We start from the raw sequence: 15,120 nt of genomic DNA, 5'->3' as shown, positions 1-15,120 counted from the left end.
CCAGAGCTGATGCGCACCCAGTTGCCTCATGACTCTGGAGTTGTGGATTTGGCCCTAAAGAAGGCCAAGAGTTCTAGGGAGCATGCTTCGGCGCCCCCGGGCAAGGACTCTAGAACCTTGGACTCCTTTGGGAGGAAGGCCTACCATTCTTCTATGCTCGTGGCCAAGATTCAGTCCTACCAGCTCTACACGAGCATACACATGCGGAACAATGTGCGGCAGTTGGCAGGCTTGGTGGACAAGCTCCCCCCTGAGCAAGCCAAGCCATTTCAGGAGGTGGTCAGGCAGCTGAAGGCGTGCAGAAAATTCCTGGCCAGAGGGGTGTATGACACTTTTGATGTTGCGTCCAGGGCCGCTGCTCAAGGTGTGGTGATGTGCAGACTCTCATGGCTGCGTGCCTCCGACCTGGAGAATAGAATCCAGCAGCGGATTGCGGACTCGCCTTGCCGTGCGGATAATATTTTTGGAGAGAAAGTCGAGCAGGTGATAGAGCAGCTCCACCAGCGGGACACCGCGTTCGACAAGTTCTCCCGCCGGCAGCCTTCAGCCTCTACCTCTACAGGTAGAAGATTTTTTTGGGGAAGGAAGACTGTTCCCTACTCTTCTGGCAAGCGTAGGTACAATCCTCCTTCTCGACAGCCTGCGGCCCAGGCTAAGCCCCAGCGCGCTCGCTCTCATAAAGAATGTGCGCCTCAGCAAGGCCCCTCTGCTCCCCAGCAAAAGCAAGGGGCGAGCTTTTGACTGGCTCCAGCAGAGCATAGCCGACATCCAAGTGTCAGTGCCGGGCGACCTGCCAGTCGGAGGGAGGTTGAAAGCTTTTCACCTAAGGTGGCCTCTTATAACCTCCGATCAGTGGGTTCTCCAAATAGTCCGGCAAGGATACGCCCTCAATTTGGCTTCCAAACCTCCAAATTGTCCACCGGGAGCTCAGTCTTACAGCTTCCAACACAAGCAGGTACTTGCAGAGGAACTCTCCGCCCTTCTCAGCGTCAATGCGGTCGAGCCCGTGCCATCCGGGCAAGAAGGGCTGGGATTCTATTCCAGGTACTTCCTTGTGGAAAAGAAAACAGGGGGATGCGTCCCATCCTAGACCTAAGGGCCCTGAACAAATATCTGGTCAAAGAAAAGTTCAGGATGCTTTCCCTGGGCACCCTTCTCCCCATGATTCAGGAAAACGATTGGCTATGCTCTCTGGACTTGAAGGACGCCTACACACACATCCCGATACTGCCAGCTCACAGACAGTATCTGCGATTTCAGCTGGGCACACGTCACTTCCAGTACTGTGTGCTACCCTTTGGGCTCGCCTCTGCGCCCAGAGTGTTCACGAAGTGCTTGGCTGTAGTAGCAGCAGCACTTCGCAGACTGGGGGTACACGTGTTCCCATATCTCGACGATTGGCTGGTGAAGAACACATCCGAGGCAGGAGCCCTGCAGTCCATGCAGATGACTATTCGCCTCATGGAGCTACTGGGGTTTGTGATAAATTATCCAAAGTCCCATCTTCTCCCAGTGCAGAAACTCGAATTCATAGGAGCTTTGCTGGATTCTCGGACGGCTCGCGCCTATCTCCCAGAGAAGAGAGCCAACAACTTGTTGTCCCTCGTCTCGCGGGTGCGAGCGTCCCAGCAGATCACAGCTCGGCAGATGTGACTCCCATGGCCCGCCTTCACATGAGATCTGCCCAATGGACCCTAGCTTCCCAGTAGTTTCAGGCTGCTGGGGATCTAGAAGACGTGATCCACCTGTCCACGAGTTTTCTCAAATCCCTGTATTGGTGGACGATTTGGTCCAATTTGACTCTGGGACGTCCTTTCCAAATTCCTCAGCCACAAAAAGTGCTGACTACGGATGCGTCTCTCCTGGGGTGGGGAGCTCATGTCGATGGGCTTCACACCCAAGGAAGCTGGTCCCTCCAGGAACGCAATCTGCAGATCAATCTTCTGGAGTTACGAGCGGTCTGGAACGCTCTGAAGGCTTTCAGAGATCGGCTGTCCCACCAAATTATCCAAATTCAGACAGACAACCAGGTTGCCATGTATTACATCAACAAGCAGGGGGGCACCGGATCTCGCCCCCTGTGTCAGGAAGCCGTCAGCATGTGGCTCTGGGCTCGCCGTTATGGCATGGTGCTCCAAGCCACATATCTGGCAGGCGTAAACAACAGTCTGGCCGACAGGTTGAGCAGGATTATGCAACCTCACGAGTGGTCGCTCAATTCCCGTGTAGTGCGACAGATCTTCCAGGTGTGGGGCACCCCCTTGGTAGATCTCTTCGCATCTCGAGCCAACCACAAAGTCCCTCAGTTCTGTTCCAGGCTTCAGGCCCACGGCAGACTGGCATCGGATGCCTTCCTCCTGGACTGGGGGGAGGGTCTGCTGTATGCTTATCCTCCCATACCTCTGGTGGGGAAGACTTTGTTGAAACTCAAGCAAGACCGAGGCACCATGATTCTGATTGCTCCTTTTTGGCCGCGTCAGATCTGGTTCCCTCTTCTTCTGGAGTTGTCCTCCGAAGAACCGTGGAGATTGGAGTGTTTTCCGACCCTCATCACACAGGACGAAGGGGCGCTTCTGCATCCCAGCCTCCGGTCCCTGGCTCTCACGGCCTGGATGTTGAGAGCGTAGACTTTGCTTCTTTGGGTCTGTCATAGGGTGTCTCCCGTATCTTGCTTGCTTCCAGGAAAGATTCCACTAAGAGGAGTTACTTCTTTCTGTGGAGGAGGTTTGCCGTCTGGTGTGACAGCAAGGCCCTAGATCCTCGCTCTTGTCCTACACAGACCCTGCTTGAATACCTTCTGCACTTGTCTGAGTCTGGTCTCAAGACCAACTCTGTAAGGGTTCACCTTAGTGCAATCAGTGCATACCATTACCGTGTGGAAGGTAAGCCGATCTCAGGACAGCCTTTAGTTGTTCGCTTCATGAGAGGTTTGCATTTGTCAAAGCCCCCTGTCAAGCCTCCTACAGTGTCATGGGATCTCAATGTCGTTCTCACCCAGCTGATGAAACCTCCTTTTGAGCCACTGAATTCCTGCCATCTGAAGTACTTGACCTGGAAGGTCATTTTCTTGGTGGCAGTTACTTCAGCTCGTAGAGTCAGTGAGCTTCAGGCCTTGGTAGCCCAGGCCCCTTACACCAAATTTCATCATAACAGAGTAGTCCTCCGCACTCACCCTAAGTTCTTGCCAAAGGTTGTGTCGGAGTTCCATCTGAACCAGTCAGTTGTCTTGCCAACATTTTTTCCCCGTCCTCATTCCTACCCTGCTGAACGTCAGCTGCACACATTGGACTGCAAGAGAGCATTGGCCTTCTATCTGGAGCGGACACAGCCCAACAGACAGTCCGCCCAATTGTTTGTTTCTTTTGATCCCAACAGGAGGGGTGTGGCTGTAGGAAAACACACCATATCCAATTGGCTAGCAGATTGCATTTCCTTCACTTACGCCCAGGCTGGGCTGGCTCTTGAGGGTCATGTCACGGCTCATAATGTTAGAGCCATGGCAGCGTCGGTAGCCCACTTGAAGTCAGCCACTATTGAAGAGATTTGCAAAGCTGCGACGTGGTCATCTGTCCACACATTCACATCTCATTACTGCCTGCAGCAGGATACCCGACGCGACAGTCGGTTCGGGCAGTCAGTGCTTCAGAATCTGTTCGGGGTTTAGAATCCAACTCCACTCCCCTAGGCCCATGTTTGTTCTGTTCCAGGCTGCACTCTCAGTTAGTTGGTAAATTTTTTAGGTCAATCTCAGTTATGTCCTCGCCATTGCGAGGCCCAATTGACCATGGTTGTTGTTTTGAGTGAGCCTGGGGGCTAGGGATACCCCATCAGTGAGAACAAGCAGCCTGCTTGTCCTCGGAGAAAGCGAATGCTACATACCTGTAGAAGGTATTCTCCGAGGACAGCAGGCTGATTGTTCTCACAAACCCGCCTGCCTCCCCTTTGGAGTTGTGTCTTCCCTTCTCTTTGTCTTGCTACATATGAGACTGGCCGGCACGAGCCGGTTCGGGCGGGAAGACGGCCGCGCATGCGCGGTGCGCATCGGCGCGCGAGGACTAGCAAAGGACTTTGCTAGGAAGTGTTCCGATTGGAGGGGCTGCCGTGGACGTCACCCATCAGTGAGAACAATCAGCCTGCTGTCCTCGGAGAATACCTTCTACAGGTATGTAGCATTCGCTTTACACTTTAAGGCATGACTGTGACAGCTATCAAAATGTAGGAATTGGTTCTTATCAGTAGGTTTTCTATATAGTGAAGTAATCTACCAGATTCTAACTGAATTTTAATATCTAAAAATGAAATTTCCTTTCTATTGAAATTAACCTGAAATTTCAAATTGCTATCTCTTGTATTAAGCCATTTGAAAATATCTATCAACCGTGATTCACTACCAGTCCAGACCATAAAAATATCATCAATGTATCTTTGCCAAAGTATAATATTATGTGTGAAATTGTTATTTTGCAAGAATTTCTCTTCAAAACATGCCATAAACAGATTAGCTAATGAAGGTGCTACCGTTGCGCCCATAGCGGTACCTTTTATTTGTTTGTAAAAAGTACCTTCAAAAAAGAAATAATTTTCTTTCAATGCCATAGTGATAAGTTCCATGATAAACTCAGTAGGTATCCTTCTAAACACACACCTATTGGATAATGCTTTCCTAATCACATCTAGAGCTTCATCCTGGGGGATATTAGTGTAGAGAGACTCCACATCAAATGTAACCAAAATGATATCTTTATTTTTAATTTGTAGATGTTCTAATATGTTAATGATGTGTGTGGAATCTCTAATATATGAGGGAATAGATAGAACGAGAGGTCTTAAAAATACATCAGTAAATTTGGAAAGTGTTTCAGAGCCTATTCCCAACACAATTGGTCTCTCTGGAGGGTTAATCAAAGATTTATGAATCTTTGGGAGTATATAAATGGTCGGGATGCGTGGGTGTTCTACTCTAAGAAAAATACCTTCTTTGGTTGTCAAAAAATCAGCTTCATGCCCAATTTCAATGAGGGAATCAATCCTATGTTTTAAATTACTGGTTGGATCTTTAGATAAAGGTAAATAAAAAGTTTTGTCTTTTAATTGTCTCTTAATTTCTTCAATGTATAGATCTTTATCCAATAGCACGACCGCTCCCCCTTTATCTGTCTGTTTAATCACAATACAGTTATCTTTCTTCAATGTCTCAATTGCTTTCTTCTCATTTGTAGAGATATTAAAGAATGGATGTTTATTCCTATTTTCCAAAATCTCAATGCCCCTAATAACCATTTGTTCAAAAGCTTGTATCATGGGATTGATTTGAGCGGGTGGGCATCCAAACACTATTTTTCATAATTACAGATTCATTCTTTTCGTGTACATGTTTATCCAAAAGAAATCCATAATTCTTAATTTCCTAGTTATTTTAAATAAATCGATATGTGTGTTGAATGCATTATATTGTGCTATTGGAACAAAAGACAACTCTTTATTGAGAATTGAACGCTCATGTTGATTTAATTCCCTTTTAGATAAATTGATAATATTGTCATATAATGAAGCTGGGTGTGTAACATTTTTTATTTCCAATAATCTTCTATTTGTCTCATTTGTTGTTTCATAGTTTGTCTGTTTACAAATTGTCTGTTCACTGAATTGCCTCAACCTCTCCTTCCACCTCTCCCTCGTACCCTTTCCATATAATAAGGTAATCTCCCTCTTTGTTCTTTTGGTGGTACTGATGAATCTGTTGTTAAACCCTTTTTCCAAATTTTCCCTAGCTGAAAAACCTGCTCTGAAAGGTTAGGTCAAGGAGGTCAGGTGTATAAAGGTGCTAATTGATCAAATACTTCCTCATTATCACTTCTTACTCTTTTGGATTTACGTTCAATGACGGGACTCTTCTGTAAAGTGTTGTTCTGTTTATCAAATTTATCAGCATAATTTATGTTTCTATTTCTAAATTGTCTATTCCTATTATCTCTCTGATGCCATGGGTACACATTATTATACTTACTAGTAAAAAAGGCCCGTTTCTGTAAGAAATGAAATGGGCGCTAGCAAGGTTTTCCTTTGAATGTGTATGTTTGACAGAGTGTGTTTGACAGTGACTGTGTGTGAGAGAGAGAGTGAATGTGTGAGTGTGTGACAGAGTGTATGTGTGAGTGTGTGTGAGACTGCGTGAGAGAGACGGGGCTAGCAAGATTATCCCCCCCCCCCTCCCTCGCTGTCTTCCTCTGTCCCCTCTGAGTCCCATGCCACCCGCTCTCCCCTCCGAGTTCCACAGCCCCCTTTCCTCTCGTCCAATTTACAGGTCGTCCTCCCTCCCCTCTCCCACTCCCCTGCAACTCACCACTTTGTGCATAAGTTTCCAGGTGTTCTCCACGGCCCTGTGGTCGGCCGCCGCCTGCTTGTGGTGCCCCACCGCCTTCAGGTCGTGTTGTGGCTTGTTGTCATTAGTGAAGTGTTTTTGTGTGTGTGATAGATATTGTGTTTTTGTTTTCAGAATATTTGAGGGGTGGGAAAGGGAGGGGTTGGGAGGGTGTGATGGTGTGTGTGAGTGAGAATGTTAGGGGGAGGGGGTGGGGGATGGTGAACTGTGAGGGAGTGGCGAGGGGGTTTTGAAGGGGGGTCTGCGTTCTTGTGGTGATGGGTTGAAAGTGAGGGATCCTTCAGGTAGTGTTTGTGGTGGCTATCAGTTGTTTTTTTTGTGTGTGTGTGAATGTTTTGTGTGTGTGTGTGTGTGAATGTTTGGGGTGGGGGGCGGATGGCGAACTGTGAGGAAGTGGCTGTGGGCTTGGAGGGGGGTCCAAATGAAACAGCTTAGAGTTGTTACAGATGGACCAATAATAAAGAACGACAACCTGGATGCAGCAGCTGATACGTTTGCTTGCTTTATTTTGAGTGTATAGCAATGACGGCTGCGTGGGAGAGTGGAAACAGAGATCAACCAAATTGGCTTCCTTGCTTACAGGGAACTAAATAGGCTCACCTCTTCTTTCTGGTTGGAGGAGCTCTGAACATGCTCTGTTGCTTTTGCTTTCTTTGTCTAGTACTCGGGAGGACTCGGAGGGGGTGGGGTGGGAGGTGCAGCAACGGTGGGGGCTTGGAGGGGGTTCAGGGGCTTTGAGGGGGGTCAGTGTTGCTTGGGGGGTGGGGTTGGCCCCTCACAGCGCCTCTCACCTCCGTGTGAAGGCGCTGCAGCAGAGGCAACAGGTGATTGTTTCCCTTCGGGCCTCCCTCCTTCCCTTCCTGTCCCGCCCTCGTCTGAGTAAATTCTGTGAGGGCAGGACACATGGAGGGAAGGAGGGAGGGCCGGGAAACGATCAGCTGTTGCCTGCTGCAGCGCCTTCACTCGGAGGTGAGGAGCTGTGAGGGGCGGGGCGGCGGGCCGGTGGCAGACGGAGGGGGGCGAGTGAAGGGGGGAGCGACGGCGACCGCAAGGGGGGCGACTCCCCTCTTCCTGATGTCACTATTATCCACCTCCGGCATCTCGAGGGAGTAGCGATGCGCTCCACCTTGATCTTTTGTTTTTGTGAGGGCGGTTAGTGTGCGCGGGAGGGTCGATGCCGATCGCCTTCTCGGATTCCTGGGTAGGGGGAGGTGTAAGGAAACAAGCTCTGCTTGTTTCCCTACTCCTCCCCCTCCACATTGGACACTCGCGGCTCCTCCCCTCTCCCTGACCTCACTATTATCTTCTCCATGAAGTCTACTTCTCCCCCTCCACATTGGACACTCGCGGCTCCTCCCCTCTCCCTGACGTCACTCTTTTCTACTCCATGAAGCAGACCACCACCGGAAGCCACGGTCCCAGGCAGCCTCAGAATGTTGGAGGTGAGCTTTATTATACAGGATAATCTGTTTCATCTCTCTTTTATTTATCATATTTCATGATATAATTCTTTTTATAAAATTATTCCTGCTTTTAAAGGTTTTTTTTTCACATTTATTTTCACTCATCTGTTTTTGAGATGAACATAGTTTTTAATATACACTTTCGTTTGGATTCTTGCCACTTTCGTTTGGATTCTTGCCACGCTGTCCTCTTTTGGGTTCCAAGGCCCTGTCCTCTCCTGGTTCTCCTCTTATCTCTCCCACCGCACCTTCAGGGTACACTCCCATGGATCTTCCTCCACTCCCATCCCACTGTCTGTTGGAGTTCCCCAGGGATCTGTCCTTGGACCCCTTCTCTTCTCAATCTACACCTCTTCCCTGGGCTCGCTGATCTCGTCTCATGGTTTTCAGTATCATCTCTATGCTGATGACACCCAGCTATACCTCTCCACACCTGACATCACTGCGGAGACTCAGGCCAAGGTATCGGCCTGTTTATCCGACATTGCGGCATGGATGTCCAACCGCCACCTGAAGCTGAACATGTCCAAGACCAAGCTCCTTGTCTTTCCTCCTAAACCCACTTCTCCTCTTCCTCCACTCTCTATCTCTGTTGATAACACCCTCATCCTCCCCGTCCCATCTGCCTGCAACCTCGGAGTCACCTTCGACTCCTCCCTCTCCTTCTCTGCGCATATCCAACAGACTGCCAAGACCTGTCGCTTCTTCCTCCTCAATATCAGCAAAATTCGCCCTTTCCTCTCTGAGCATACCACCAGAACTCTCGTCCATGCTCTCATTACCTCTCACCTCGATTACTGCAACTTACTCCTCACCGGCCTCCCACTCGGCTATCTATCCCCCCTTCAATTCGTTCAGAACGCTGCTGCACGTCTTATATTCCGCCAAAACCGATATACTCATATCACCCCTCTCCTTAAATCACTTCATTGGCTTCCGATCAGATATCGCATACAATTCAAGCTCCTCCTCACCTACAAATGCACTCAGTCTGCGGCTCCTCACTACCTCTCCACCCTCATCTCCCCCTATGTTCCCGCCCGCAACCTCCGCCCTTCTCGCAGTACCCTTCTCCACTACTGCCAACTCCAGGCTCCGCTCATTCTGCCTTGCCTCACCCTATGCCTGGAATAATCTTCCTTTACCCATACGCCATGCCCCCTCCCTACCCATCTTCAAATCTCTGCTTAAAACTCACCTCTTCAATGCTGCCTTCGGCGCCTAACCGCTCGAGAAATATAAAATACCCCAATCTATCCACCCTATCAGATTAACTGTTCACTCGTCCTCTAGATTGTTCACTTGTCTTTAGTTTGTTCTCTTATCTTTTAGATTGTAAGCTCTTTGAGCAGGGACTGTCCTTCTATGTTTGAATTGTACAGCGCTGCGTAACCCTAGTAGCGCTTTAGAAATGGTTGTTGTTGTTGTTGGATTAGTAAGTTCCTGTTCTGGAGTTTTGTTTGACCTTTGAACTCTCAAAGGGGATATTTAAAGGACCAATCAGAGCGCCTGTTATAATGCTGCCAGTCAGCATAGCATTGCGAAGTCTGCTGAGTAAGCTTGGGATATTGCTTCAGACTTAAGAAGCACTTATGTAAGGTAGGATATAAGATACTCCATATGGAATTTAGACTGTGGTGTGTACCGTTTAAACAGCTTGGCTTGCTTTAAATATGTTTTATCAGTGCAATTTCTAAGCCAGTTGCTCTATTGTCTGATTGAAATTAGTGTAATCTGATCAGCCTAATGTTGTTATATTTAAAGGGGGTTTGGTATGTTGCAACAGTTATGATTGAAATAGATGATTGTATATCTACCTGTTCAAGTATCAGTAAAGACCACTGGATTACATGTCAGTTGTGCTGAGTGTTTCTCAATTGGGATTGCTAAATTCTTTCTAATGATACAATCATCAGGGTATATGTGGTTGCAACAGTAATGATTTAAATAGATGTATGTATATCCACCCATTCAAATAGAAGCATAGAGCGCTGGATTGCCTGTGAGCTTTGCTGAGTGCTTCTGAATCAGTATTGCTACATCCACCACAAAGTTTTTCTAATGACACAATCATCAGGGTAAATGTGTTTATTACAAAACAGTAAGCACGTTTGGTACGTTGCAACAGTAACAATTTCAATTGATGTTTGTATATCCACCCATTCAAACAGCAGTAATGAGTGCTGGATTGCCTGTGAGTTGTGATTAGTGCTTCTGAATCAGTTTTTTTCATGGTCACTGTGTAGTTCTTTTTAATGATACCATCATCAGGGTAAATGTGATTGTCACAGAACAGTATGATGTTTTTAGGTAGTGTTCACGCTGAAGTTAATTTCTATTGATTTGAGTTGCTATCTATCATTAGAACATGGAAACCCATCTAATAGGTATTTTTCACCGATTCTTACTTTTAACAAAAAAGTTACTAAATAGAAAGTGAATATTAATTTCAATGTTTTTAGATCATTGAATGTGCATAATAGACGGCGATTGAGACCAAGCATTGTGAGATTTTATTTATTTTGATTTATTTTATTTTGTATTTTTAGGTGGTTATATGACTACTTTTAGGGGTTCACTTTGCTTTTTATCCCTATTAGGTAGGTGATATTTAGTATGTACGGTCATTCAGTTATTTTAGTGTTGTATATCTCCACCTATCTGTCTAATGCAGTTCTGTTGACATATATTTTGTGTTGATATTATTTTTTATTAATATCTTATGTCTTGTATTAAATTATTATTTTATTGCATGCATATTTAATCTGAATGTTTTTAACTGATACTGATTTGATTTTATTGTATTATGTTTTTTAGATTTGATCTTTTTATCTTATATGATTTGATTGTGTTTTTAGATATGTTTTATTATAAAATATACTATTGGGATCATTTTCGAAAGAGAAGGGCGCCCATCTTTCGACACAAATTGGGAAATGGGCGTCCTTCTCCCAGGGTCGCCCAAATCGGCATAATCGAAAGCCAATTTTGGGCGCCCTCAACCGCTTTCCTTCACAGGGATGACCAAAGTTCCCAGGGGCGTGTTGGAAGCGTAGCGAAGGCGGGACTGAGGCATGCTTAACACATGGGCGTCCTCGGCCGATAATGGGAAAAAGAAGGGCGTCCCTGACGAGCACTTGGCCGACTTTACTTGGTTCATTTTTTCTTGAGACCAAGCCTCAAAAATGTGTCTGAACTGACCAGATGACCACCGGAGGAAATCGGGGATGACCTCCCCTTACTCCCCCAGTGGTCACTAACCCCCTCCCACCCTAAAAAAAAAAACAGTATGCAGGTCCCTGGAGCAGTTTTAGTGGGTGCAGTGCACTTCAGGCAGGCAGACCCAGGCCCATCCCCCTCTACCTGTTACACTTGTGGTGGTGGAAATGTGAGCCTTTCAAAACCCACAAGAAACCCACTGTACCCACATGTAGGTGGCCCCCTTCACCCCTTATGTCTATGGTAGCATTGTACAGTTGTGGGGAGTGGGTTTTGGGGGGGCTTAGCACCCAAGGTAAGGGAGCTGTGCACCTGGGAGCAATTTCTGAAGTCCATTGCAGTGCCCCCTAGGGTGCCCGGTTGGTGTCCTGGCATGTGAGGAGGACCAGTGCACTATGAATGCTGGCTCCTCCCACGACCAAATGGCTTGGATTTGGCGGTTTCTGAGATGGGTGTCCTCGGTTTCCATTGTGGCTGAAAACTGGAGACGACCATCTCTAAGGTCGACCTAAATGTTGAGATTTGGGTGTCCCCGATCGTATTATCAAAACAAAAGATGGCCGCCCATCTTGTTTCGATAATACGGGTTTCCCCACCCCTTCTCTGGGACGTCCTGCGAGGGTGTCCTCAGGAAAACTTGGGCGCCCTGTTCGATTATGCCCCTCCATGTGATGTTTATGTTTTATTCATTATGTATTTTATTTTATAGTTTTTTGTACCCCTGACGCAGCCTGAGGGCGAAACATGGCCTTGTCGGGTAACCTTGTAATAAATCACTTCTGTTACCCTCCTGTTCCATTTTTTTGTCTTTTTTGATCTGCTCTTTTTCTTTTGGTTTGCTATTTGTGTGGCAGATCTTTGTCTTTTTTTTGTTTCTGTCTACTGGGCTAGATGGACCATTGGTCTGACCCAGTATGGTTACTCTTATGTTCTTATGTACTAGAGCTTAACTACTCGTTGAGTGAAAAAATATTTCCTCTTATTTGTTTTAAAAATATTTCATGTAATTTCCCATGTACTTTTGGAACAAATAAAAAATAAATTCACTTCTACTTGTTCAGAACCACTCAGGATTTTGTAGACCTCAGTCAAATCACCCCTCATCCGTCTCTTTTCCAAGCTGAAGAACCCTAACCTCTTTAGCCTTTCCTCGTATGAGAGGAGTTCCATCCCCTTTATCATTTTGGTCACACTTCTTTGAACCTTTTCTAATTCTGCTATATCTTTTTTGAGATACAGCGACCAAAACTGAACGCAGTGCTGAAGGTGAGGTTGCACCATGGAGCAATACAGAGGCATTATATTATTTTTGGTCTTATTTACCATCCCTTTCCTAATAATTCCTAGCATCCTGTTTGCTTTCTTGGCCACCAGAGCACACTGGGCAGAAGATTTCAGCGTATTGTCTACAATGACATCTAGATCTTTTTCTTGAGTTTTGACCCCCAAGGTGGATCCTAGCATGAGGTAACTATGATTCGGATTATTCTTTCCAATGTGCATCACTTTGCATTTGTCCACATTAAATTTCATCTGCCATTTGGATGCCCAGTGAATCGATTTTTTACTTGTTCCAAAAGTACGAAGACTAGGGGACACTTATAAAACAATTAGGAAGAAATATTTTTTCACTCAACGAATAGTTAAGGTCTGGAACTGTTTGCCGGAGGAGGTGGTAACAGCAGGTTAGCATATCTGGGTTTAAAAAAGGTTTCCTGGAGGAAAAGTCCACAGTCTGCTATTGAGATAGACATGGGAAGCAACTGCTTGCCCTGGGATTTGTAGTATGGAGTGTTGCCACGATTTGAGTTTCTGCCAGGTACTTGTGACCTGGCTTGGCCACAGTTTGGAAAACAGGATACTGGGCTAAGTAGACCATTGGTCTGATCCAGTATGGCTACTCTTATGTTCTTATGGTATGTCAGAATCTGTTGGACATTTGTCTTTTATAGCATTAGCTACTAATTAGTAAAGTCACCAAATCTTCCTATGGAATGATTTGATAATAATATCAACATAGAGGTCTGTACACTACTTCCCAAATGTCTCAATATCATCCTTGTATACATGTACGGTACTCACCCCAGTATCTGCTAATCTAACTACTCAAACCAGCAAGCTTTCATTAGGGAGGTGGCAAAACCGGGTCATCCAAATCCACTATCTCTTGTTGGCTAAAATCCTCCAACATCGTCATCCCTTGTGCTCCTTGATCGTGTTTCTCTGTGGCTTTCTTGAGAATTTTCTCATTTTAAATCCTTCTATGTCGGTAGCTCTCTGGCTTATCGATAGACCCCAGAGACCCTCACTCTCACTAAATCTGTCTAGTACTACCAGGCAATTGGTTGATCCTTTTAAGGACTTAGGAATGCTCATTGACCATCAGCTATATATTGATTCATATATTTCTTTGTTGATAAAATGCTGCTTTTTTGCCTTGTGCCAGTGTCAAACGATCCAACATTTGATTTCTGAACAGGATCAAAGCACAGTGATCCAGACTCTGGTAACCTCTTGCATGGATTATTGTAACGCTGTTTTTACTGGCCTCCCCCAATTCTTCTTAAAGCATCTACAGTCAATTCAAAGTTTGGCTATAAGAGTGTTCTGTCAAGCCCATTTATTGGACCACATCTCTCCTCTTTTATACCGATTACATTGGTTACTGGTTACATACCATGTTAAATTCAGGATTCTTCTGTAAGCTCGCAATGCTCTCTTTACAGATACCCATCTTATTTGTCATCTTTATTGTCTCCATGTAAGCCATTTCGCTATTTACACCAGGCTAATGAATTCCTTCTCTCTCTTCCACCTGTGTCACAAGCAAAGCTTGACTCCACCTATTATTCTGTTTTTATTTGGCCCCTTTTCTTTGGATTTCATTACCTTGGGATTTGTGTTCTTTACTATGGCCTTTTTAGATTATTTTAGCTAGGTGAGCTTCTACATGGCTTTCATTATTACATGGTGGATACCTGTGTTTGTATTTTGCTGTGTGATTTAAGACTCTCTTGTCTATCCTATCCTATTTAAATAATGGAATTCTTGTGTGTTTGATGCGATTTGTTATGACTTTTTTAATTTTGTAAACCGCTTTGATGTATGTATGTTTACTAAAGGTGGCAAGATTGTGTTTTATGTGATATTCCTTGAATAACTATATGAGAGAGCAGTACCCAAACCAAGTGCAATGATTGAAATGGTGTGCTTTTTGACACTATTACCACATGTTTATTTCTGAGCACTTGACCCATATTTTTGTAATATTCATGTTTATGCTGTAATAAGTTGTAAACTGACTACTATTGTGTATTTGCTTTTCAGTATTTTTATTGTGATTCCTGGGAGTGAGACCCAGTCTCTTTGGATATGTGAATTGCTTAGAACTTTGTAGTGGTAGCAGTATATAAGTACTATTGTCATGTGATTATAAATATAATTTTTACTTGTATCATTTTTTCCTTTACATTTAAATATTTTTGATCTGGGTTAAGCCATTTTTTGGTTGAATAGTTTTCCTCCTTTGTTATAGTGGTGATTTGATTTTCTAGGCAAAATACTGCAATGGATGACCATTGTCTTTTATAACTCATTGTACCCAGTCTTTCCGTGTAGCCTCCAATCAATTAATAGTATTATAATTAATCTTTATTATTCATCAAGAAAAAAAATATTGTTACCTTCTTTTCAGAAAGAAGGATCTGGGACATACAATTGTAATCCCTGAAGCTGCCGTCAGTAAGGTAAACATTTCCATCAACTTTTCCTCTCTGTATAAGTAAAGAGAAAAACTGGATTGGGATGCAGATGCTAATAAAATTTTGTTTTCTCTTACTCATTTATATTAGTTTCATGCAGAAGTCTTCTTTGACCATGAATTACAAAGTTATGTTATTGTGGATCAAGGCAGTCAAACTGGCACAGTTATTAATGGACGTTTGATGCTACAGGTAAGTATTACTGTTTGGGGTGTCAGAAATGTTCATATCATATAGTGTATTCGGAGTAAGACACACACAAGTTGAAGTATCATAAGTGTTTTTAGTGCGTTTA

At 44.9% G+C, this 15,120-nt stretch overlaps 1 protein-coding gene across 3 annotated transcripts in view; it reads left to right on the top strand.

Moving 5' to 3' along the window:
* The window catches only part of AGGF1 (angiogenic factor with G-patch and FHA domains 1), a 126,289-nt gene that overhangs the window by 59,419 nt on the left and 51,750 nt on the right, over window positions 1-15,120 (top strand). For all 3 annotated transcript variants that reach the window (XM_030193254.1, XM_030193255.1, XM_030193253.1), the window contains 2 exons: window positions 14,759-14,810; window positions 14,916-15,017. In XM_030193254.1, coding sequence (XP_030049114.1) covers window positions 14,759-14,810; window positions 14,916-15,017 — 154 coding nt within the window. The remainder of the gene's footprint in view (window positions 1-14,758; window positions 14,811-14,915; window positions 15,018-15,120) is intronic.

The sequence above is a fragment of the Microcaecilia unicolor genome, chromosome 2 (assembly GCF_901765095.1).
Source record: "Microcaecilia unicolor chromosome 2, aMicUni1.1, whole genome shotgun sequence".
Taxonomy (NCBI): domain Eukaryota; kingdom Metazoa; phylum Chordata; class Amphibia; order Gymnophiona; family Siphonopidae; genus Microcaecilia; species Microcaecilia unicolor.
Note: the sequence above shows the minus strand (reverse complement) of the source record. Positions and strands in the feature narration are given on the sequence as shown.